The 27745-nt window shown below is 42.9% G+C and overlaps 1 protein-coding gene across 1 annotated transcript in view; it reads right to left on the bottom strand.

The window, feature by feature from the left end:
* The window catches only part of LOC124290589 (transmembrane protein 135-like), a 198692-nt gene that overhangs the window by 152813 nt on the left and 18134 nt on the right, over positions 1-27745 (bottom strand). Inside the window, exon 5 of the mRNA XM_046727336.1 lies at positions 12792-12825. Coding sequence (XP_046583292.1) covers positions 12792-12825 — 34 coding nt within the window. The remainder of the gene's footprint in view (positions 1-12791; positions 12826-27745) is intronic.

Below are 27745 nucleotides of genomic sequence, written 5' to 3'. Positions count from 1 at the left end.
GAAACTCCTTCTGAGGACGCCAACATACAGTCTGTCCTGAAACTCCTTCTGAGGATGCCAACATACAGTCTGTCCTGAAACTCCTTCTGAGGACGCCAACATACAGTCTGTCCTGAAACTCCTTCTGAGAACGCCAACATACAGTCTGTCCGAAACTCCTTCTGAGGACGCCAACACGCAGTCTGTCCTGAAACTCCTCCTGAGGACGCCAACACGCAGTCTGTCCTGAAACTCCTTCTGAGGACGCCAACACGCAGTCTGTCCTGAAACTCCTTCTGAGGACGCCAACACGCAGTCTGTCTTGAAACTCCTTCTGAGGACGCCAACACACAGTCTGTCTGTCCTGAAACTCCTTCTGAGGACGCCAACACGCAGTCTGTCCTGAAACTCCTTCTGAGGACGCCAACACGCAGTCTGTCTTGAAACTCCTTCTGAGGACGCCAACACACAGTCTGTCCTGAAACTCCTTCTGAGGACGCCAACACGCACTCTGTCCTGAAACTCCTCCTGAGGACGCCAACACGCAGTCTGTCCTGAAACTCCTCCTGAGGATGCCAACATACAGTCTGTCCTGAAACTCCTCCTGAGGACGCCAACATACAGTCTGTCCTGAAACTCCTTCTGAGGACGCCAACTCGCAGTCTGTCCTGAAACTCCTCCTGAGGACGCCAACACACAGTCTGTCCTGAAACTCCTCCTGAGGACGCCAACATACAGTCTGTCCTGAAACTCCTTCTGAGGACGCCAACTCGCAGTCTGTCCTGAAACTCCTCCTGAGGACGCCAACACACAGTCTGTCTTGAAACTCCTTCTGAGGACGCCAACACGCAGTCTGTCCTGAAACTCCTTCTGAGGACGCCAACACGCAGTCTGTCCTGAAACTCCTCCTGAGGACGCCAACACGCAGTCTGTCCTGAAACTCCTTCTGAGGACGCCAACACGCAGTCTGTCCTGAAACTCCTTCTGAGGACGCCAACACGCAGTCTGTCTTGAAACTCCTTCTGAGGACGCCAACAGACAGTCTGTCCTGAAACTCCTTCTGAGGACGCCAACTCGCAGTCTGTCCTGAAACTCCTCCTGAGGACGCCAACACACAGTCTGTCTTGAAACTCCTTCTGAGCACGCCAACACAGTCTGTCCTGAAACTCCTTCTGAGGACGCCAACACGCAGTCTGTCCTGAAACTCCTCCTGAGGATGCCAACACGCAGTCTGTCCTGAAACTCCTTCTGAGGATGCCAACACGCAGTCTGTCCTGAAACTCCTTCTGAGGATGCCAACACACAGTCTGTCTTGAAACTCCTTCTGAGGACGCCAACATACAGTCTGTCCTGAAACTCCTTCTGAGGACGCCAACACACAGTCTGTCCTGAAACTCCTCCTGAGGACGCCAACACGCAGTCTGTCCTGAAACTCCTTCTGAGGATGCCAACATACAGTCTGTCCTGAAACTCCTTCTGAGGATGCCAACATACAGTCTGTCCTGAAACTCCTTCTGAGAACAGACTGTCTCAAGGATGATAACAGCTACATTAACATCAAACGTTGTGCCACAGTATCCTCAGAGTTCTAACTGTGTCAAATATGAGATGTAACATCACATTTACCATCAAACATTCTACCCACAAACCATGTCATCAACAGGTGGTTGTCACGTCCACTATGTCACATCATCAGTACCATCTAATGATAGGTCACATCATCAGGATTCTATTTACACCAGCATCACCAGCTGTGTGATCACTGAACAGTCAATGATAGGTCAACGACACCAGCATCACCAGCTCTGTGATCCTGAAGAGTCAATGATATGGAGTCTACTGTAAGACCTTTCTGATGTATACATATTAAATACAATCCAGACCAATTTTATTTCTTGTTTACGGATCCGCCGGTCATATTTTTTCAAGAATAAGAATAAAAATAAAAATTAATTCCCCCCCACTCAAAAAATAAAATCCTAATGTTATTATTGGCCATAAATGTAAACCTACAAGATTTTCTTTTTCAGATTGTTTCTTGCCCCATATAAACTTCATAAATTGCCAATAGTAAAATACTTTTAGCATTTAAAAGGAATATTACTTTGACTGGTGATTTTTATTTTATTTTTTTCCCTCCTGCCTTTAGGTTTTCTGATGACAAATATCCGTAAACAAGAAATAAATTTGGTCTGGCCTAAACTTCAAATTTGTATTTATGGCAATGAAATTCTACCATTCTGCTGGGTATCATCTGGTATGATAAAATAGCCCAAAGCATGAAAAATACTGCATCATAACATTTACATGTACATCGATGTAACTCATATCACTATGCTGCCTAGTAAAAGATATAATCCACCCCTTCTGTGGTACACAGCTGTGCCGTACTGTATCAAATTACTATATTTCTCTTGATAAAATAATACTTTCAGATACTTTCACGACCACTGTATCGGAATTCAGCTCATTATATTATTGGGCATGTTTCAACTAAATCACTGGAAACGTGTGCGCAGCTGATTGCTATTTCAGGCTCTATATGCCAGACAAATACACATGGTAATCTTAATTCCAGCACATAATACACTGCCCAACTTAAGTGTTATGTTAAACACTGCACGTCCAACATATATGAAGGTGGTGGGGTAGCCTAGTGGTTAAAGCGTTTGTTCGTCATGCCAAAAACCCAGGTTCAATTCCCACACATGCATACAATGTGTGAAGCCCATTTCTGGTGTCCCCAGTCGTGATATTGCTGGAATATTGCTAAAAGCGGCATAAAACTAAACTCACTCACGCCAACATATATGACCACATTTAATAACCTTCACACCCTTTTTCTACAATTTATGCTACAAATTTTAACAAAATAAAATCCTAGGGTATTTGGTCTCTGTTTCATACTTATTTCATATATATATATATCATATGTAAGTCAAGTATCTTTCAGGTCTATGATCTGTTGAAGGAAGAAGCAAATCCTTGGTTGGAGCACAGCACCCCATACTGACAACAAGCAGTCTGTTGCGAAGTCTGATGCAACATCAACAACAGAAGGAGGTGGGGAGGTCTAGCGAATCACTCCCACAGTACAAAGTGCACATTCTTCAATCGGTGGCACTCACAGAGCAGATTATGATCGTTTAACTTTGATGTCTGACAGCCTTCTCCTTCTTCTGTCTATAATATATGCAAGCTCATTCCCGCGTCGTGAGTGAAGTTGACAGCTTGCCGCCTTTACTCCCAGAAAACATGAGTATACTCGGGTCCTCAAAGCTGGAGTCCGCATTCGCGATGGTGTTCCTTGTGTTTGACCTCAGTATTCTGATCAAGTTCCTCTCAGAATGATTATCCAACATTTAATCCCCTAAATTACATTCTAAAACTGCTGTTGAAGTAATGAGAATGGATTAGCACTGAAAGTAGCAGATTCAGAGACTTCTGTCACACACCTTCTACTTCAGAATGCTAGAATTGACTAGTTGGGATCAATAGTGAGAACATGAAAGTGTTCTGTGTTCAGACCTGTACCCTGACGAGGCTGTGATTGACTCCTACCCTGAAGACTGCTACCCTGTCTTATCTGGAGAAACAGGCCACCCTCAGTATGTATTCAGTTACACAGTCTAAGCAATCTCACAAAAACCTAATCATAAATAATTCCCCTTGAATTTCCTTGAACCTTGTCGCATTTAAAAGTATTTACCATATAAACAAGATGTGTGCTTGTCCATGCTTTTGACTGAAGCAAATTATTACTTTAGGACTTTTGACACAGGGACTGGGGTTCAAAGTCACGTACTACAAAGTTACACACAGACAACGTACAAATCAGCTGTGATATGTCTTTGTAATTTCCAAGTATAATCAGATTTTAATTCGGAATTACGGAGTAATTCAGCTACTTAACCCAGCGCTGGGAGAATAACAAAGTACGTTCTTTGTTGAGGTGAGAATGACATTCTGGCTTGCCATTGATCAGATCTGGTAATACCAATCTCTCAGCCACACCTGACTGAGTATCAGTACCTGGTGACCTTTGGAGACAACAGCTGGAACAAAGTACAATAGAAATACTACAGTCCTTCCACACTGGGCAACAAACAAGCATTTCCACCTAGGATAGGACTGAGTAAACAACAACAGTACTACTGAAATCGCTACAACTAAAGGGCAGATAACTCAAGAAAATGACACTTATATGAATACAAGGGAGCTCCATTGGCATAGGATGGCACAAGCTGTTGCAAATACCCAGCAGTTGTCCCTTGAACGTCCCCTCCTCCCTCCACTCCTAGTCCTTTCCGACACAATATACGATAATCTCATCCGTATGAATGCGACACTCTCTAAGAAAAGCTATTCACTGACAACAATTGTGGGACAATTGGTGAACAAGAAATTGAACCATGGCTTATATTAGTGGCACAATTGAATCAGTCTGTCACCTGGCACATACCCCTTGTTAGGATTAGATGATGGAGTCACACAGAGATTTAATAATGTTCAATATATACACACTTTCTGACCTTCATTCCAAGAAAACAACAGGCATAGCATGTTCACAAACTAGAGGTACTAAAAGTGCTTTGAAAGCAGAAGCCACGGTTACCTTAAAGACACCGAACATATAACTATATTCTTTCAGTGTGGGGTAGCCTAGTGGTTAAAATGTTTGCTCGTCACGCCAAAGACCCAGGTTTGAATCCCCACATGGGTACAATGTGAAGCCCATTTCTGGTGTCCCCTGCCGTGAAATTGCTGGAATATTGCTAAAAGCGGTGTAAAACCATACTCACTCACTCTTTCAGTTTGAAACATTATGTCCTAACCTTGAAGGTAATTAAGACAACTAACAATTCTGAGTGGGCGGTGGGGTAGCCTACTGGTTAAAGCGTTCGCTCATCATGCCGAAGACCTGGGTTCAATTCTCCATATTGGCTCAACATGTGAAGCCCATTTCTGGTGTCCCCTGCCGTGATATTGCTGGAATATTGCTAAAATCGACATAAAACCATACTCACTCACTCACACAATTCTGAGGGCTGTAAATAACTTGCAATGACTGATGACATGAACCATGTTTTTCAATGACCTCAAGGAACCCTGCAACTGACACTTCACATGGTTGGGTTTGTTAAGATACATGTAGACATCACTCCTTAGAGTGTCAGTGAGCTTAGTTTGGGGACAGTAGAAATGGGCTTCACACATTGTACCCATGTGGGGAATCGAACCCAAGTCTTCCATGTGACAATCGAACACTGTAACCACTAGGCTAACCCCACCCCCGCCTCCCACTCCTTAGAAACTGACATGAATAAGATATGTTGTACAAAGATTTAAACAAACTTTTATGGAGATTTAAGTAGAAAAAAAATATCTGAAAGTTACATTAGTTAATCAAACTCCACAAATATTTAAGGAAACTGAATAAATAGAACATGAGAGCCAATTCAGAGCTTTTTCTACAGTGGACTATTCTAATTACAACAATAACTGATTACATCATGTCTGGAAGGATATCAAGCTTACCTGGCTGTCTGATCTACCAGTGCTCAGGTGTGTTTCCAGATCAGGTAAATGTACATTGCTCACTATCATGATGAAGCAATGTTTGCATGTACACCATTTCAAAAGTACACACCTTAGCCTTATGACCTCATAGTCCTACAAGAAGCTCAGCTTCAATTTTACAGCTGCTACCATGTGTTTCAGGTTTGAAAACAACACCTTGACTATTGAATTTTCGAAATGCATTACAATATCTTTCATCACAAACCACTTTGTCTTTGTTTTCCAGTCTGATAATACGTGATAATAACAGGACACATAAGGAAGCACACAAGCTTGCTTCTTGATCAGTAAATTACATGACAGCCAGTAGGATCAGTCTCCAGCGTTTGAATTGCATTCAGCTCACCTTGCCATAAACCCTCACTTATGAGGGTTCATCTCAGCTGGTCGTGTTGTTAATGTGAGTTCCCCCACCTGGCCTATGTGTCTAGGTATTATACATACTGACAGCTTTATCTACATCCTCCGTGTGTCTGAGCAGGGATTCCCTGCAGGATATATATGTCACATTTCTCATTCAAATGAGTGAGGGTGCAAAAAGCGCACATTCTTCAAGTAATGGCTCCTTCAAGTTTGAATAGCATGTGTAATCAGTGTAGCATAAATAGCAACAAACATGGTAATGACAGGCCTATTATAAACAGATGCTTGGCTCCTTCTATAAACAGGTTAAAAGTGACTGATTATACTGCTTCTAAACATTTTGATACTCCACCTACCAAACTTACACCTATTCCACTCTACTATCCACCTCTGCTATCCACTTACCCAGTCTACTATCCACCTCTACTACCAACCACTCAACTCTAATACTCAACCTCTACTATCCTTCTTCTCCACTCTACTATGCATCTACACCACTCTACTGCTCATCTACTATTTCACCTCTACTACCCATCTACTACTTCACCTCTACTACCCATCTACTATTTCACCTCTACTATCCATCTGCTTCACCTCTTCTACCCATATACTCCACATTTACTACTCCACCTCTACTATCCATCTACTACTCCACCTCTACTACCCATCTACTATTTCACCTCTACTATCCATCTACTATTTCACCTCTACTACCCATCTACTATTTCACCTCTACTATCCATCTACTATTTCACCTCTACTACCCATCTACTATTTCACCTCTACTACCCATCTCCTCTACATTTACTGCTCTACCTCTACTATCCATCTACTACTCCACCTCTACTATCCATCTACTACTTCACCTCTACTACCCATCTACTATTTCACCCCTACTATCCATCTGCTTCACCTCTTCTACCCATCTCCTCTACATCTACTACTCCACCTCTACTATCCATCTACTGCTCCACCTCTACTATCCATCTACTGCTCCACCTCTACTACCCATCTACTATTTCCTACCTCTACTATCCATCTACTACTACCCACCTCTACTACCCATCTCTACTATCTACTATTTCACCTCTCACCTCCATATACTACTCCACCTCCACTACCCATCTACTATTTCACCTCTACTACCCATCCATCTACTACTCCACCTCTACTATCCATCTACTATTTCAACCTCTACTATCCATCTACTATTTCACCTCTACTACCCATCTACTATTTCACCTCTACTATCCATCTACTATTTCACCTCTACTACCCATCTACTATTTCACCTCTACTACCCATCTCCTCTACATTTACTGCTCCACCTCTACTATCCATCTACTACTCCACCTCTACTATCCATCTACTATTTCCACCTCTACTACCCATCTACTATTTCACCCCTACTATCCATCTGCTTCACCTCTTTCTACCCATCTCCTCTACTACTACTCTCTACTACTACACCCTCTACTATCCATCTACTACTCCACCTCTACTATCCATCTACTACTCCACCTCTACTATCCATCTACTACTCCACCTCTACTACCCATCTACTACTCCACCTCTACTACCCATCTACTACTCCACCTCTACTATCCATCTACTACTCCACCTCTACTATCCATCTACTGCTCCACCTCTACTACTCCATCTCCTACCCATCTATCTATTTCACCTCTACTATCCATCTACTACTCCACCTCTACTACCCATCTACTATTCCACCTCTACTATCCATCTACTGCTTCACCTCTACTACCCATCCCCTCTACACCCATCTCTACTACTCCACCTCTACTATCTTCTACTGCTCCACCTCCACTATCCATCTACTACTCCACCTCTACTATCCACTCCCACCTCTACTACCCATCTACTATTTCCTCCTCTCTACTATCCATCTACTACTCCATCCCCTCTACTATCCATCTACTGCTCCACCTCTACTATCCATCTGTTTCACCTCTTCCATCCCCACTCCCACCTCTACATTTACTGCTCCACCTCTCCACTACTATCCGTCTACTGCTCCACCTCCACTATCCATCTACTACTCCACCTCTACTCTACTATCCATCTCTGTACTATTTCACTCTACTACCCATCTCTTCTGCTCACCCATCCCCTCTACTATCCATGCTCCACCTCTACTCCACCTCCACTATCCCATCCCCTCTACATTTACTGCCTCTACTATCCTGCTCTACTGCTCCACCTCCACTATCCGTCTACTGCTCCACCTCCACTATCCATCTACTGCTCCACCTCTACTACCCATCTCCTCCACCTCTACTACCCATCTGGAACCCATCTATTCCACTCTACAAAACCTCTACTACCATCTCCTCCACCTGACTTCCCACCCCTACCACCAACATACTCCACTCTACTACCCTGATAGCCCCTGCACCTATGGGATACTGCCTGAAACATGCCCCATGAAGACCAAGTCTAAATATGCTACTTTAGCCTAGAATCTATGTAATTAAATCCTCCATGAAACAATCAGCACACAGAAATATTACCCTTCCTCAACCCTTCCGTACCCACGGTAACAAGAGAAAATCATCACTCCCACATAATTTGCAACTCACTTGACAGATTTACGAGGGGGAAGATTAGCTACTTTTTTATTTTTATCAATAACCCATCATTAAAGCAATGATTTTAGTTTCGTCTCAATCTAATTAATTTTTATAGGAGAGAGTATCGGCACAACAGCCCGACAAGGTGCGTGGAGGACTGTAGCTGCGATCCCTAGGGAAGGAGAGAGTGGTGTTGTGGTTATCAGGGGAGGAACGTATAGCGCTGTACTGGATGAGTGGAGCATGCTGTGGTGGTACTGATGGGGTGGTGTGGGAGAAGAGGGCAATGAGGCAGCACTAGAGAGTAGGAGCACTTCCCCTTCTTGGGGGTGGGGGTAGGGTGGGAGAAGAACATAATGACTACTGATTGGGGAAGTGTGTCTTGTGATACTTTAAGGAGGGAAAGGGAATGGGGGGGGTGAGTGCACAGCGCTATCGTTCTAGGGGGATGGAAAGTTCACATTACTGTGATGCTGCCCGCTGCCGTTGGGGGGTTGGGGAGAAGAAAAGTGCACTGTGTAGAGGCACTGGAGGAAGAACTCACTGTCAACCAGATACCACCCACCTGGTATCTCCTGAGTCTTTCTATTTACACCTCTCAATGTCTGCAATGCTACCTGATAAATGCTGTGTCCGATCAGAATCCAACCACTCTAGGTTGTTATTACTTTATCTAAGACTTATTTTCATTCGCTAGTATTGAGATTTGTTGAATAACAATAGGAGGAATAATGAAAACTGAAAATGTGTTTCATTGCTTCCTTGTTAAAGCATGCTTTGGGGCCAGATCTTTTGTTTAAAATATGTAATTTTTTAAATGAACGTTAAAAAAACCCCAATAAAATATCCCTTTACAGATACATCTTTTTCATTAAAAACTAACATTTAGTTGTTGTGTATGTAAATTTAATCAAACAACGCATTGCCAAAGTCTGATTGGCAGTGTGAACTCAGAGCTTCTTCACTAACATACATGTGAGGCCATATCTTTTTCAAATGGTCAGCTCACCAAACAAATTTTTATAACAAAACCATTCAATCAATTTTACTAACATCCCTTTCAGTGAGATATTGTCTTTGGTTAAAAATACATTAGAAATACAATATCTCCAATCACATTTTAAAATGAAAGTCTTACTCAAGGAAGATGTTTTTAATTTGCTCACCAAAGCCTCTGTACTTCTCTCAGATCTACTAATGAAATAAATCCTGTGAGCACAATTACATAGAACTGTGGTCTACTTTCAAAACCTTGAAAATCAATATCCAAACAAACATAAAATCAATATAAACTCAAGTTTACCACAAAGATGAACTTGTTAGAGTGAGTGAGTGAGTTTGGTTTTACGCCGCTTTTAGCAATATTCCAGCAATATCACGGCAGGGGACACCAGAAATGAGCTTCACACATGAACTTGTTAGAACAAGACATTTTAAGGGATTAATGATTTAAAACACAAACGAGCATCACAATGCAATCAAGTCAAGACTGATAAACACATGCTTTGGACAGTGTTATTAGTGACCTTCACCAAACAGTAGCCAAGGTCATCAGTGAATTGTGAGTGATTTTTTAGTTGGTAAGTGAGGTTTTCATTTGGTGATTTGTTTGAGTTAGTGAGTGAGGTTTTATGCTTAAGTAATATTCCATCAAATCAGTAAAGGCATATAAGACATGAACTTCACACTCTGATCCCATTTTAGAATTTAACCCTTCCACATCAGAAGAAAACCGCGGCCATTGGCTTGACATGCTTTTAACCACTAGGCTACCCAAATGTCCCCTTTAAGGACATATTGTATAAAAATGTTTTAATGTCTACACCAAGACAATTGTTTCCTCATACAACATTTATATATTTTCAAACATATTTTACAACAACAAAAATATACTTCTAATAAGTTGCCATTTACCATTTTGGAGTGCTACTGACTCTCTGGAAGGAACATAATCCAGTCTGTTGTATCTGTACAGGGCTTAGGCTCCTAAAACTGTTTCACTTTTTTAGCTCTATTGGGTGTTACAAAAAGGATCCCTAATTAAGTCTATATGTAAGGAAGTCTACATGACTGTAGTGAAATCAGTTTGGTAAAGTATCGACGACACAAAACCTTTTGAAATTTCTTTTTCAGATTTCATGCATTGTGTTCCTTTTTCTCACAGAGACAGATTGTTAGTTTTGTAGTAATATGGAGCAGTTGTTGAAACATCAGCATCAGTGTGTTAAACATGGTTGGTGCCAGAAGAGTTACAAAGGTGATTCAGCAAGACACTGCAGGCTACAGCAGGCCACAGCAGGCTACAGCAATACACAGCAGGCACAGCAGGCATAGTAGGGCTGCAGGGGCATTTTCGGCACAGGTACTACAACTATGCATCCCAGGTACGTTTCTATATACAAAAATGTTCCCTAACCAAAATTAGAATACAAATAGTACCCACTGATGCGTCCATTCCTCAATGTGCAGTGTGTTTATAAAGGTCCTTGTTACCAGACACAGAAAAATTCAAATTTCATACTGTTGTATGAAAGGCTTTCAAATGAGCCTTAATAAAAATAAACGGGCATCTTCAATGATGTACATTAATACTCTTATATTCCGCTTAGGCTTAGGCTCCTAAAACTGTTTCACTTTTTTAGCTCTATTGGGTGTTACAAAAAGGATCCCTAATTAAGTCTATATGTAAGGAAGTCTACATGACTGTAGTGAAATCAGTTTGGTAAAGTATCGACGACACAAAACCTTTTGAAATTTCTTTTTCAGATTTCATGCATTGTGTTCCTTTTTCTCACAGAGACAGATTGTTAGTTTTGTAGTAATATGGAGCAGTTGTTGAAACATCAGCATCAGTGTGTTAAACATGGTTGGTGCCAGAAGAGTTACAGAGGTGATTCAGCAAGACACTGCAGGCTACAGCAGGCCACAGCAGGCTACAGCAATACACAGCAGGCACAGCAGGCATAGTAGGGCTGCAGGGGCATTTTCGGCACAGGTACTACAACTATGCATCCCAGGTACGTTTCTATATACAAAAATGTTCCCTAACCAAAATTAGAATACAAATAGTACCCACTGATGCGTCCATTCCTCAATGTGCAGTGTGTTTATAAAGGTCCTTGTTACCAGACACAGAAAAATTCAAATTTCATACTGTTGTATGAAAGGCTTTCAAATGAGCCTTAATAAAAATAAACGGGCATCTTCAATGATGTACATTAATACTCTTATATTCCGCAGTGCACAGCATTATACACCATGCACTGTGAAACTACATCATGAACTAGTTTTGTTTTCATGTTGAGGAATATAGAATCATCCAGCAGTTTGGGTATCAAGTACTGTTCTGTATTCTAATTGTGGCTAAGGTACATTTCTGTATACAGAAACGTACCAAAGAAACCACAGACTGATACATTGTATCTGATTGGGTTCAGCATGTAGTACCGCTGAAGGGGTCACTGGCTTCACAGGTACTACAGATATGTACCCCAGGTCAAAATACAGAAACGTAGCCGGTACCCTACAAGGCGGACGAGTCCATATTCCGCAACCGAAAACCGAAACAGCATTTAGTAGTTCCTGTTCACCTGACTGCGAGTGGTATTGTGCTTCGTGAAATATATCTTTTTGTGCATGGTCAATCATATGCATCTAATACAATAGTATGACAGTTCCGATCAAGATATGACTCAGTGCGGAATTAAATCGTCCTAGGGTACGTTTCTATATTTTGATTTCATCCAGGGTACACATCTGTAGTACCCCTTCAGCTGCAGTATCTGTGCCAACCACAACACCTTCATGCCCAGTGGACGACAGGTTCCAGCCACATGGGGAGATTGCCTGACATGAAACACACTATATCATACTATCAAACAGCCAGCAATAAAGCAAAAGCTAAAGGATTTTAAAATTGTTCCACATTCCCACACCAAGAGAGGAAATAGATGTCAGATTGATTGTGGACAAATAGAGAAAACACTATAAATAACATGCTGACAAATGTTGGGCAATTTTCTACAGGCTGCCAGTTTGAAGCAATTATTGGAGAGAAACTGGGAGCTTTGTTTAGATGGGTTTGGGAGAGGTCAGTAGCCTTACTGCCAAATGTTGGCTCAAATGGGCAGGGGTCAAAGCAAATATTGTGGCCTGCTGAAACCCAGCAGGAGCAGCCATGTTGAATTTTGCAGTCATGTGCTGTGTTTTGCATGTGGTTCCAAACTGTGCCTGAAGCAGACGCGCAGCGAGGCCATCACTGGGCAAGCAACTCACCAAGTTTGTAAGGTAAACAGCCAGCAGTCCCCGCCTAAAAAAGAAACACCAAAAAATCACGTCAGATCAGCAAATAAAACGTCCCCAGTATTTGTGAACATGTCTTCATCATTGTCCACAAAGCATGGGGCACAAGGTCGATCTGTGGACAGAGGGACAATGACAGGATGCAGTACATGACGCAACAGCCCACAGACTACAAGGGACACAGCAAATCAACATTAAATGTACAAACAATCACACAACCGATGCTAATTGAATTTCGACAGATAAGTTGATATAGTGTTGTAATCGTGACAATCAGCCCCCACGCCCTTCTCCCCTGCTAGCTTGTCACACATTCATGAAATAACTGCCGGGAAGTGTGTAATTTGCCCACAAAAACAAGTACCTGCCACGAGATTCCAGGTAAAGCCTGGCAAACACCTCTCCCTCCCTCTACTGACAACACTATATTTAACCAGAGTTTTATTTACATCCTTCATTCTAGCCATATCAAACAAATTCTGATGCTTGCAAATCAAGAACATACAAAATTGCTCAGATACTTGTATTTTTTCCCCCAAAAAGTGAAAGAGGCATTCATACAACAGGGAAAGTGCTCAATCAATGGGTAGCATCTCTTTCCCCCTTCCACTCATTCCTGGCCAAAATTGCCAAGTTGAGATCTTGATGGAAGAAAGTTGATCATGTTCATATCAGAAATCAGGTTCTCTGTCAGTCAGGATTTTCATAATCCCTTCAAACAAAACATAGCTATTCAGATGTGGTCTTGTGGTGACAATGTGTCTACTAGCCCCCCAAAAGAAGTTTCTGTTTTTTTTACAGAAAAAGCCCTGGCCTTGAAACAAAATTCCATTTGAAAAACAGGTGGACATTGATGTGATTGATACAGAAAATAGACGGCTATTTTTGCCCCACAAGTATTTCCTAAAAAACAAAGTCCTTCAAATAATATGAAAGGCAGTGATGAGATCATGTCTTTGTTGCTGGGTATGATGAATGCCTGGAATGGACAGGCTGCGAGGACGACGTGACGAGTCAGTGTGTCTCCAGTCCTGGAGGATGCATACAACACTCCACCACATACAGTGATTAAACCAAGACACTTGATGCCTATGTAAGGACAAGTTAATGCTTGATGAAGTTTATATTCCCTGATTAACAACACCAGTCATTGTACTGATTCATAGGAACTGAAGTGTAAATTTTGTCAGATGACACTTGTCATTACAGGAAGATAATAATATAAACAGATACAGAATACAGAAAGCTTACTATACTACTCATCAAAAGTTTAGACTCACTTAAAGAACTCACTATATGTTATGTATATATGTATGGTTACATTGAAGATGAGTTTCTCCACTAACTTGGGGGAACCAACTGAAAACCTTATGCAGATGAATTGCATGAGAATCATGCATCAAATTGCTGTAAAGCCTGTGCAAATATCATGCATGTGAACAGCTGCATTTTGGTGTACAGTTTTGTTACTAATTCATCAATTTTCACTGAGTTTCATCATTTATTGAACTCATGACAATAATCTGTTCAATGTTACAAATGTGTTTTTCAATACATCAGTTCATGTGTAAACAGTACCTTTAAACAGTATGGAAAGTTTTCAAAATTTATTTTAGAACAGTTGACTTAAGTAAATGGCTACATTTACACTAGTGTGTCTAAACTTTTGATGGGGAGTATATATTTCAGGAACTATTTTCTACGGGCATGCCTGATTGAATCTCTGATATACAAGACCACATTATCATCAAATGTTTCCTTCCTGCTCCAGCTGATCCTATTCCACATAGCTGGACAATTTTTTTATTTTCTATTTTCCTTTCCCCAATCAATATCACGTAGACTATAATCAAGTGACCGCTTTCAGTCTTGGATTTGGGCTTGACGAGTTGTCATGGGGGTTGGAGGGTTTGGTCATATTGGGCTAGAAGAGTTGTCATGGGTTTAGAAGGATTGTCATGGGTTTAGAAGGATTGTCATGGGTTAAGAAAGGTTGTCATGGGTTTAGAAGGGTTGTCATTGGTTTAGAAGAGCTGTCATGGGTTTAGAGTGAGTGAGTTTAGTTTTAAGCTGCACTCAGCAATATTCCAGCTATATGGCGCGGTCTGTAAATAATCGAGTATGGACCGGACAATCCAGTGATCAACAGCATAAGCATCGATCTGCACAAATGGGAACCGATGACATGTGTCAACCAAGTCAGCGAGCTGACCACCCGATCCCGTTAGTCGCCTCTTACGACAAGCATAGTGGCCTTTTGTGGCAAGCATGGGTTACTGAAGACCTATTCTACCCCAGATCTTCACGGGTCCATGGGTTTAGGAGGGTTGTCATGGGTTTAGAAGGGCTGTCATGGGTTTAGAAGAGTTGTCATGGGTTTAGAAGAGTTGTCATGGGGGTTGGAGGGTTTGGTATTATTGGGCTAGAAGAATTGTCATGGGTTTAGAAGGGTTGTCATGGGTTTAGAAGGGCTGTCATGGGTTTAGAAGGGTTGTCATGAGTTTAGAAGAGTTGTCATGGGTTTAGAAGGTTTGTCATGGGTTTAGAAGGGTTGTCATGAGAGTTAGATGGGTGGCTATGGTTGGAGGGTTTGGTTACATGGAGCTAGAAGAGTTGTAATAAGGTTAGGAGAGGTGGTCATGGGGGTTAGAGAGATGGTCATGAGGTTAGGAGGGTAGTAATGGGGTTGTCATGGGATTAAGTGGGTCGTCACGGGTTAGAGAGGTGGTCATGGGCTTAGAGAGGTTGTCATGGGGGTTAGAGAGGTGGCCATGGGGGTTAAAGAGGTGGTCATGGGGTTAGGTGGGTTGTCATGGGGTTAGAGAGGTGGTCAAGGGGGTTAGAGAGGTTGCCATGGGATAAGGAAAGTTGTCATGGGGTTAGAGAGGTGGTCATGGGGATAAGGAAGGTTGTCATGGGGTTAGAGTGGTGGTCAAGGGGGTTAGAGAGGCTGTCATGGGATAAGGAAGGTTGTCATGGGGTTAGAGAAGTTGTCATGGGGTTAGAGAGGTGGTCATGGGGGTTAGAGAGGTTGTCATGGGGGTTAGAGAGGTTGTCATGGGGTTAGGTTGGTTTTCATGGGGGTTAGAGAGGTGGCCATGGGGTTAGAAAGGTTGTCATGGGGGTTTGAGAGGTGGTAATGGGGTTGGACAGGTTGTCATGGGGGTTAAAGAGGTTGTCATTAGGGTTAGAGAGGTGGTCATGGGGGTTAGAGAGGTGGTCATGGGGGTTAGAGAGTTGGTCATGGGGGTTAGAGAGGTTGAGGTGGTCATGGGGTTAGGTGGGTTGTCATGGGGGTTAGGTGGTCATGTTGTCAGAGAGGTTGGGGGTTAGACACATGGTCATGGGGGTTGAGAGGTTGTCATGGGGGTTAAAGAGGTGGTCATGGGGTTAGGTGGGGGGTTAGGTGTCATGGGGTTTAGAGAGGGGTTAGACAAGGGGGTTAGAGAGGTTGCCATGGGATAAGGAAAGTTGTCATGGGGTTAGAAAAGTTGTCATGGGGTTAGAGAGGTGGTCATGGGGGTTAGAGAGGTGGTCATGGGGGTTAGAGAGGGTCATGGGTCATGGGATAAGGAAGGTGGTCATGGGGTTAGAGAAGTGGTCATGGGGGTTAGAGAGGTGGTCATGGGGGGTTAGAGGGTTAGAGAGGTGGTCATGGGGGTTAGAGAGGTTGTCATGGGATCATGGGGTCATAGGGTTAGAGATGGGGGTTAGAGAGGTGGTCATGGGGGGTTAGAGAGGTTATCATGGGGGTTAGAGAGGTTGGTCATGGGGGTTAGAGAGGTTGTCATGGGGTTAGAGAGGCTCATGGGGGTTAGAGAGGTTGTCATGGGGGTTAGAGAGGTGGTCATGGGGGTAGGAGAGGTGGTCATGGGGGTTAGAGAGGTGGTCATGGGGTTAGAGAGGTTGTCATGGGGGTTAGAGAGGTGGTCATGGGGGTTAGGAGAGGTTGGGGTGTCAGGGGGTTAGGAGTTGGTCATGGGGGGTAGACAGGTGGTCATGGGGGTTAGAGAGGTTGTCATGGGGGTTAGAGGGTTAGGGTTAGAGAGGTGGTCATGGGGGTTAGAGAGGTTGTCATGGGGGTTTGAGAGATGGTCATGGGGGTTAGAGAGGTGGTCATGGGGGGTTAGAGAGGTGGTCATGGGGGTTAGGGACAGGTTGTCATGGGGGTTAAAGAGGTTGTCATTGGGGGAGAGGTTGTCAGAGAGAGGTGGTCATGGGGTTTGAGAGGTGGTCATGGGGGTTTGAGGGGGTTTGAGAGGTGGTAATGGGGTTAGACAGGTTGTCATGGGGGTTAGAGAGGTGGTCATGGGGGTTAGGTGGGTTGTCATTGGGGGTTAGACATGTGGTCATGGGGGGTTAGAGAGGTTGTCATGGGGTTAGAGAGGTGGTCATGGGGGTTAGAGAGATGGTCATGGGGGTTAGAGAGGTTGTAATGGGGGTTAGAGAGGTGGTAATGGGGGTTAGAGAGGTGGTCATGGGGTTAGGTGGGTTGTCATGGGGGGGTTAGAGAGGTGGTCATGGGGGTTGTCATGGGGGTTAGAGAAATGGTCATGGGGGTTAGAGAGGCGGTCATGAGGTTAGGTGGGTTGTCATGGGGGTTAGACAGGGGGTCATGGGGTTGTCATGAGGGGTTAGAGAGGTGGTCATGGGGTTAGGTGGGTTGTCAAGGGGGGTTAGAGAGGTGGTCATGGGGGTTAGAGAGGTGGTCATGGGGGTTAGAGAGGTGGTCATGGGGTTAAGTGGGTTGTCATGGGGGGTTAGACACGTGGTCAGTGGGCTTAGAGAGGTGGTAATGAGGTTAGGTGGGATGTCCTGTGGGTTATTCAAGTCATGGGGTTTATAGGAGTGATTGATGTCGGAGCTAGCATGTCAAGGGAGAGTAAATAATAACAATCTGTCACACTGTATGTAGAGCACCGTGAGCCACATTCAGGCTATTCAAACCAACACAAACAGATGTATACACTAAAAGATATACTAATGTTACAATGGTGGCACATGCTAATGTGATTGTTGTATTCTAATGGCCATGTAATGTTGGGGGTATAGAATTAGCCAAGCAGTATATTACCAGCTGACATGAAGAGGCACAAGTAACATACTTGGCCTTTGGACAAATGTAATTACATGTCTTTTTGGCTGATGGCAGCAGGCAACCCCACTTTAGAATCGCTGATCCCCTACATTAGATCTACTGGCTTCAATCCGATTCACTGACCCCAAGTCACACTAGTAGATCCCTGGTCAACACAACCATCCAGGTGTGCAGACCCTGTGTTGACCCCCCAGTTAATCCAGGCCTCTTATGTGTGCATAATCTGGGTATGACAGGTAGATGTCACGCAATCAAGGCCCCTTCCCCCCGGTGTGAGCTGCCACATGGCAGTTGCTGACCTATCACATTCACCATCCTGCCTAACCACACTAGCATGAAACCAGGACAGGAGTCAGTCAATGAGGCTATGTTAATCCCTGTCTTTAATCTGGCCAGGTAGAGGTGTACAGTTCTCTCAGCTGCCATCTAAATCTGCTATGATCCTAGGTAGACTGTCACATCTGACACCAAGCCTCAGAGAGTATTTTTCCTCCCTGACACCGATCCTCCTCCCACAAACAAATCTTCACCTTGGTGTCACCATGTTGCCTGATCTGCCAGTTTATCTTACACCTATCTACCTCACTTATATATCCCCTGACACTGACCTGGCCCAATGGAGGCCTATCTAACCCTGATCCTCATTATAAATAGCAAAACAGACAAACAAGTTGGTATTATTTACCAAGGACATCTGTGGTATATAACATTCTTCAAGGAGCAGCGCAGATCAGGCTGTAATCTTGTGTCATTACATATGTCAGATGGTGCTGGACCACACAGTGTTAGGGGAGGGGTTGGACTAGGGGGAGGGGCTAGGGTTGGCGACTGGTCACATGGATGGTGGCTACTTGATGTAGGGGGTGTCAGAGGGATGACCAGGTGGGCGGTGGTTGCTGGAAGGGGGTGTCAGAGGGATGACCAGGTGGGTGGTGGTTGCTGGAAGGGGGTGTCAGAGGGATGACCAGGTGGGTGGTGTTTGCTGTAAGGGGGTGTCAGAGGGATGACCAGGTGGGTGGTGTTTGCTGTAAGGGGATGTTAGGGGCATGGTCTGTCTACCTTCCCAACCCACCCCCTCCCCACAATACATCCAGCTCTTCTCCAAGTCATCACCATGACCACGGAAGTCCAACAGTCTAGTAACCTACAACCCCCACCCTTCCAGCAGCCACCACCCACATCACTGTCCCTGTAACATCCACCCTTCTAGCAGCCACCACCCACATCAATGTCCCTGTAACATCCACCCTCCATGCAGCCACCATCCACATCACTGTTCCTGTAACCCCCACCCTCCATGCAGCCACCATCCACATCACCGTCCCTGTAACCCCCACCCTCCATCCACATCACTGTCCCTGTAACACCCACCCTCCATGCAGCCACCATCCACATCACTGTCCCTGTAACCCCCACCCTCCTTGCAGCCACCATCCACATCACTGTTCCTGTAACCCCCACCCTCCATGCAGCCACCATCCACATCACTGTTCCTGTAACCCCACCCTCCATACAGCCACCATCCACATCACTGTTCCTGTAACCCCCACCCTCCATCCACATCACTGTTCCTGTAACCCCCACCCTCCATGCAGCCACCACCCACATCACTGTTCCTGTAACCCCACCCCTCCTTGCAGCCACCATCCACATCACTGTTCCTAACCCCACCCTCCTTGCAACCCCCACATCACTGTTCCTGTAACACCCTCCTTGCAGCCACCACCCACATCACTGTTCCTGTAACCCCCACCCTCCTTGCAGCCACCACCCACATCACTGTTCCTGTAACCCCCACCCTCCATGCAGCCACCACCCATCATCACTGTTCCCCACCCTGTAACCCCATCCACATCCTGTTCAGCCACCATCCTCCATCCACTCACTGTTCCTGTAACCCCCACCCTCCATGCAGCCACCACCCACATCACTGTTCCTGTAACCCCACCCTCCTTGCAGCCACCATCCACATCACACTGTTCCTGTAATAATCCCCACCCTCCTTGCAGCCACCACCCACATCACTGTTCCTGTAACCCCACCCTCCTTGCAGCCACCACCCACATCACTGTTCCTGTAACCCCCACCCTCCTTGCAGCCACCATCCACATCACTGTTCCTGTAACCCCCACCCTCCATGCAGCCACCACCCACATCACTGTTCCTGTAACCCCCACCCTCCTTGCAGCCACCATCCACATCACTGTCCCTGTATCATCCACCCTTCCAGCAGCCAACTTGAGGAATAATCAGTAGTTAGATGTTCTTCAGTAGTGAAATCAGTAATTGTACAGCTATTACCCTGCAGCTACAGCATTCAAAGAGAGGAGAACAGAATTTGAGCAATGTTAATGCAATGTTAATGCTTAAGCTCCCTCTCCTTAACCCAACCAACACCCAATGAAAAGCACCATCTCAAACTTGAGATGAACATTCAGAGTAATGTCTCATTCAGATTACTTTGTCTGATCAACAATATTTATCTGACACAGAGAAGGACCTGGGTATGGTAATCAAACTACAAAGCTTAAATTATTTTTTTCCAATGAATCTGTATAATTTTTAATGTCTCACTGGTGCACGGATTGCCTTTCAACTTGACAGGCTGACAATGACCTGGGCCTAGAGTTGAGACCTTCCATCCTGGAGAGGGTAACTGGCATGCCGTGTCACGCTGACACCATGACAGACAAACACACCGACTCACAGACTCCCTTCCTTCCCAGTGTGAGAACTGTACACACTCTATGTCACAACGTTGTGCTAGGTTTAATGTAGCACCATACAGTATCAGTCTGACATGTCGGAATCACAATTAATCACAAACACTCAATTTCATGGTGTGAAGCTTCATGGAATAAGGCAGAATCTTTTGAAGCTTTCATTATCCACCATTATTGTTTCGAAAGATTCATTCAAAGGCCCTTAAAGTAACTCTTCCGCTATGAATTACAAGAGGGTATTGCCTGTGATGTCTTTATGGTGCTACCTACATGTCTCACACCTTAATGGTGTTACCTTAATGTCTCACATCCTAATGGTGCTACCTTAATGTCTCACATCCTAATGGTGCTACCTTAATGTCTCACATCCTAATGGTGCTACCTTAATGTCTCACATCCTAATGGTGCTACCTTAATGTCTCTTACCATAATGGTGCTACCTTAATGTCTCACATCCTAATGGTGCTACCTTAATGTCACACATCCTAATGGTGCTACCTTAATGTCTCACATCCTAATGGTGCTACTTTAATGTCATACATCTTAATAGTGCTACCTTAATGTCTTGCATCCTAATGGTGCTACCTTAATGTCTCACATCTTAATGGTGCTACCTTAATGTCTCACATCCTAATGGTGCTACCTTAATGTCTCACATCCTAATGGTGCTACCTTAATGTCACACATCCTAATGGTGCTACCGTAATGTCACACATCCTAATGGTGCTACATTAATGTCTCACATCCTAATAATGCTACCTTAATGTCTCACATCTTAATGGTGCTACCTTAATGTCTCTTACCATAATGGTGCTACCTTAATGTCTAACATCCTAATGGTGTTACCTTAATGTCTCACATCCTAATGGTGCTACCGTAATGTCACACATCCTAATGGTGCTACCTTAATGTCTCACATCCTAATGGTAATACCTTAATGTCTCACATCCTAATGGTAATACCTTAATGTCTCATATCCTAATGGTGCTACCTTAATGTCTCACATCTTAATGGTGCTACCTTAATGTCTCACATCCTAATGGTGCTACCGTAATGTCTCACATCCTAATGGTGCTACATTAATGTCTCACATCCTAATAATGCTACCTTAATGTCACACATCCTAATGGTGCTACCTGAATGTCTCACATCCTAATGGTGCTACCTGAATGTCTCACATCCTAATGGTGCTACCTTAATGTCTCACATCCTAATGGTGCTACCTTATTGTCTCACATCCTAATGGTGCTACCTTAATGTCTCACATCCTAATGGTGCTACCTTAATGTCTCACATCCTAATAATGCTACCTTAAGGTCTCACATCCTAATGGTGCTACCTTAATGTCTCACATCCTAATGGTGCTACCTTAATGTCTCACATCCTAATAATGCTACCTTAAGGTCTCATGTCCTTATGGTCCAATGTCTCCTTTAATAATTCTAAAGTGAGTCTGGGAGGTTTTGTTCAAGAAATATTTTTTACTAAAATCACAAAACTGTTTTCTCTGAAAAGAAGAATCAGACAATGTTTGGGGGTTCATAATAAATGTAAATAGAAAACAACCCATAGGTCCAGTGAACAACTCACAGATTATCCAAGTGTCAGGCCCTATCAGTGTTATAAATGACCTGATGTTACTTATGTAAAACAAGCTCTTATAATCAGTTTTGTTTCTATTTTCTGAAGAACTATCTTGGTCAAATGATATGTTTTAAATCCTTGATAATTCCGATCTACAACTATTTCTATTTTGTGCCTGTTTCTCCAAGGCACCTAGTAAGTGTAAGGCATGTCTTGTACCAGTGAGATACACCAGTGTTCACACAAGCCTTAACATTAATTACCTTGATCCCACCTGCCTGTTTCTCTACACTCACACTGCAGCCTGCCTCAACCCTAACTCAAACACATCCAAAAATAAATGTTTATTTGCATGTGAAATCCCACCCCCATCCATGTATTTTGGCTCCACTTTATTCCCGTGTCAACCACAGCAGAATGCCTCTACGTGCATATGGCACAACAGCTCACAGATTATTTGACTAATGTTCTAAATTTTGTTCACAACAAATAAGTGTTTTCCTGACACTTTTCTAAAATAAGCCATTGTAGAAATGTACACTGTCTGCTTTGTTGTATTTCAAGACTCGGACAATCTTACTGACAACATTTTCTTTCAAACATTTGAAGAATGAGAGCATTCAAAGTATTTAAAAAATCATGTTTATCACGCTGAAGTCAATTTTTATTTCAAATGGTTATAATTTTGGTCATAATGTGCATTCTCTCACATGAAATTTAACACAGCTGCTTGGGTTAAACAAAGCACCCTTAATACAAACCATTGCAAAAACAGACATGTCTATGAAGAGAAAACATGACCTTGCAGAGCAGCTGTAACAGGAATACCATAGAAGTCTTGCAGCACTTCTACCAATATATTCTCCGATGACTGCTTCTGGTATAACTTGATGGGCATTTTAGTGATGAATATTGATGATACTTTTTATGGATACACAGTACAATAAAGAAGTTGTATATCACTAAAAGTATCATTCGGCTTCCGGTATGCTATATTTTTAAATATATTAAATTGCATTTATATTCTGCGGCTATATAGGATGATAATTGCAGATCACATATGAACATCGTTCCATACTGCCTTCTTGTTAAGACATGTATCTTCTATACAGGGTCATACGTATGACAGTGGGAGTGACAACTACTGACATCAGTGATACATGTTTCCTGAAAACAAGTCATCACTGTGACTTGAATGAGACAGTTATTGACACTATGAGGGATGCATGTCTAATGTGGACAAGTTTAGACAAAGTGACCGGTAAGTGAATGTATGTTACATGATGGGTATGTAACAATTCAATATTTACGTCAAGTCACGGTTGGTGTGACATTAATTGACACCATCAGTGATGCATGTCTCCTAAACACTGGTTATCAATGTGACCTGTTACAATTTGTCAGTTTGATTGACAGTTATTAACGACACCATTTATACATGTCTCCTGAAAACTAGTTATCAATACAGGTAACACATCATCAGTTATTTCAATAATGGTTGGAAAGACAGCTATCGACAACAAGTCATACATGTCCCCTGACGACTATCTATCACCTGACTTGATTGAGATCATCAGTTGTGTCAGGTAACAGTCTGAACAATATTCTGATGATTATCGGCTACACCTATTTGACAGATAATTCTTTATCCCTGGTGACAACCCACCAGATGTCTCACCCAGCCTCATCCAAGCAGTTAGTGTTAACATCACTCCCTCATCACCATTCAGGCTACTCCACTTATAATAAACTGGGGAATTTCCTGCATAGTTTGTAAAGTTCAGTTTTCCCTGACAACATATCAGTTGTTTGTTCTGCATATCTGGAAACATGAAACCCTTTTCTAACTTAATGAAGAACAGATACTTTCAAGACTGACTGACTGAGTTTGGTTTTACGCTGCTTTTAGCAATATTCCAGCAATATCACGGCGGGGGACACCAGAAATGGGCTTCACACATTGTACCCATGTGGGGATTCGAACCCGGGTCTTCGGCGTGACGAGCCAACGCTTAAACCATTAGGCTACCCCACCGCCCCAATACTTTCAAGAAGACGGAAAACCATGTTATGTCACATTGTATGTTTCTAATAAAGCTGACTACAAAAGGAAGATGACAATGTAATTGATAATATAGAAATTCCTGTAAAATTCATATTTCCCTTACAAATAGGGTGTATTAGAGTGAATGAAGGTTTTGGCAAAACATAATCAGGTGAAGCAGGATTCAAACCCTCAATACTGGGTTTTTAGTGTGCTCAAGGGAAGTAATTCTACACAGCAAACTGTGGCGTCTTAGATGAATCGGTCCTGTGGTCACCTGTGCACCCAAATGCACTAGTGTATGATGAGACAATAAGCAGGTGAGACAGACTGTGTATGATGAGACAATTGGCAGGTGAGACAGTCTGTGTATGATGAGACAATTGGCAGGTGAGACAGTCTGTGTATGATGAGACAATAAGCAGGTGAGATAGTCTGTGTATGATGAGACAATAAGCAGGTAGGACAGTCTGTGTATGATGAGACAATTGGCAGGTGAGACAGTCTGTGTATGATGAGACAATAAACAGGTGAGACAGTCTGTGTATGATGAGACAATAAGCAGGTGAGACAGTCTGTGTATGATGAGACAATAAGCAGGTGAGACAGTCTGTGTATGATGAGACAATTAGCAGGTGAGACAGTCTGTGTATGATGAGACAATAAGCAGGTGAGACAGTCTGTGTATGATGAGACAATAAGCAGGTGAGACAGTCTGTGTATGATGAGACAATAAGCAGGTGAGACAGTCTGTGTATGATGAGACAATAAGCAGTTGAGACAGTCTGTGTATGATGAGACAATAAGCAGGTGAGACAGTCTGTGTATGATGAGACACTTAGCAGGTGAGACTGGCTGTGTATGATGAGACAATAAGCAGGTGAGACAGTCTGTGTATACTGAGACACTTGGCAGGTGAGACAGCCTGTGTATGATGAGACAATAAGCAGGTGAGACAGCCTTTGTATGAGACAATAAGCAGGTGAGACAGTCTCTGTATGAATAGACACTTAGCAGGTGAGACTGGCTATGTATGATGAGACAATTAGCAGGTGAGACAGCCTATGTATGATGAGACAACAAGCAGATGAGACAGCCTGTGTATGATGAGACAATAAGCAGGTGAGACATCAGTGTATGATGAGACAACAAGCAGGTGAGACAGCCTGTGTATGATGAGACAATAAGCAGGAGAAACGTCAGTGTGTTTGATGTGACACTGAGCAATTGAGACTGCCTGTGTGACACTGATTTGTCAAGAGGAGGACGAGATGGGAGGTGAAGGTGTCAGTGCTCTGAACCTGGGTTATCTTCTAAAACCACCATCCTACATGATCGCTCATTGCCAGATCCAATGTTGCAATTATCATCCAGGAGACAAATTACAGAAAGCCTGACTCACTATCTGTGTGTCCAAGACTGACATCAAACCAAAAGCAGTCTGCTGTGAAGATACCACAATCTCTCAACATAAATATGATAAATCAACTGCTATTTTTTCATTGTAAACATTGAAGAGTCAAAAATAATTCTGAGATTTTCCAAAGGCCGTGCAGCACGTACACAAAGTACCCGACCTGGTGATGATGTTGCATGGGTCAGGGATGAGGGTGAGTCAGACGTTACCGTCTGTGTTACCACGGATCGTCGCCAGCATACACTGCCATCACTCCATGCACAATCTTGATACAATCCAGACTCTTCCACGTTTCCGGACTGCATTTATCTCAATTTTTAATTTGCGATTCAATATATCATAACTTTTTGCTCCAAATGCTTTGAAAATGATGAACAACAACGAGCCCTATTCCTCGTCTTCTCTGCTTGAAACTAAATGTTTATGACAGAGATTAATGCAGTGTGTTTCGAATGGAGGCACGACATGTTTTGGTCTGGGGAGGATGACTGCACGTTGGTATTGCAACAGGAGCAGCGATCTGCATCAGTCTCGTGCAGGCTAACCGTTGCCGAAGCCTTCAATAAAACAAGTCATTTAGGCCAGGATTTAATGCATTCTGTGACTTGGAGCATTAGGCTTGTGTCAAGTTCGATTAAATTTTCAGACTATAAAACTCATACACAGCATGTTCTATGCCAGTGTTTTGGGGACGGAGGCGATGGAGGAAGGATGACAGAAGGATGTTGAGGTATAGGGTATAACGTTTCTGCATCTTGTAGAGTTTCAGTCACCTTTTCTATGCTGTCTCCATACTTTGTTACATATGGCCATGAGAAGCAGGACCAACAGACATAGAATAAACACTAATATTACCAGCAAATAACAGCAATATTTCCCCTCAGACACACTTTCATTCCAGCCCCTTCTTGCAGATCATCTATCACGGAGAAAATAAAACAAACATATCATCTACCACAGCATTCTTGTCACTACCCTAAAAACGACACTATATGTCACTGTCAATTTTACCTCGCTTAAATATTCCTACAAAAATACAGCCCCTGGAATGTTCTCATGCTGAATGCATTACCTGTGTATAATCAGCCCTGCCTGTACACACCAAACAAGTAGAACTTATCATAACTGCTATAAATCTCCCATTTTCAACTTCATCTTATCAACCAAATCTCCATATGGTGCTGTGAAAACTGTTAAAAGAAATAGGTAATAAATACCTCCCTGAATCAGAGTTTTTGTTGTATTCCAAAAACTCTCAATACATTTATGGCGAACATAATCAACATACAGCAGTAGTAATGTCAGTTAAGAAAACTGTCACAGAAAAACGGACAACGGCATTCAGATATTACTGCTTCCAGTCTCCATGAGACAGTAAGTTCAGTTTAATGTCCTCAACTTCTGCTGCCTGTAACTGACGGGCAGCTGTACCATTTCCAGTAGAGAGATGCTCTATTACACAACATGGCCACTGATTACAATCTTCATTAATGTTCAATGCTGTAATTATTCTGGTAATATCAACATGAAACATTTTTGTTATATTTTCAGCACTTTGAATGTTTAATCTTAAAAAAATTATATTTCCATAAAATTAATATAAATATATTATGTCCCCTTCATCCCAAATGTGCACTGATCACAATCATGATAAATATCAAATTTAGTAATTATTCTCTTAAAATTTAACGGAAATATTTTGGTAATATTTTCAGCAGTTTGTATATTTCTCCTATAAACTAACATAAGGTTTGCTTCATTTGCTACACATTATCTCACTAATTCTCGCATTAATTACAATATTCATTTGTATTAAACATGTTGAATGCCATAATTATTCTATGTATGATATTTTTTCAAAGTTTAATCAGCCGTTTGTATGCATGATACACATTTCAAACAAAGAAAAGTAGCCATGAAATTAAGACTCACAAGTACATGTTAAAAGACAGCTAGGTAAGTAAACTTTTGTAGAGTATTTGTATCATATACTTATCTGACAGTTGACAAATGATGCCAAAAAACAATTATCACCAACAAAGCATTGAGTAACACAGGCAA

Source organism: Haliotis rubra, unplaced genomic scaffold (genome assembly GCF_003918875.1).
Source record: "Haliotis rubra isolate DU_JTF1 unplaced genomic scaffold, ASM391887v1 Scf47, whole genome shotgun sequence".
Classification (NCBI taxonomy): Eukaryota; Metazoa; Mollusca; class Gastropoda; order Lepetellida; family Haliotidae; genus Haliotis; species Haliotis rubra.
Note: the sequence above shows the minus strand (reverse complement) of the source record. Positions and strands in the feature narration are given on the sequence as shown.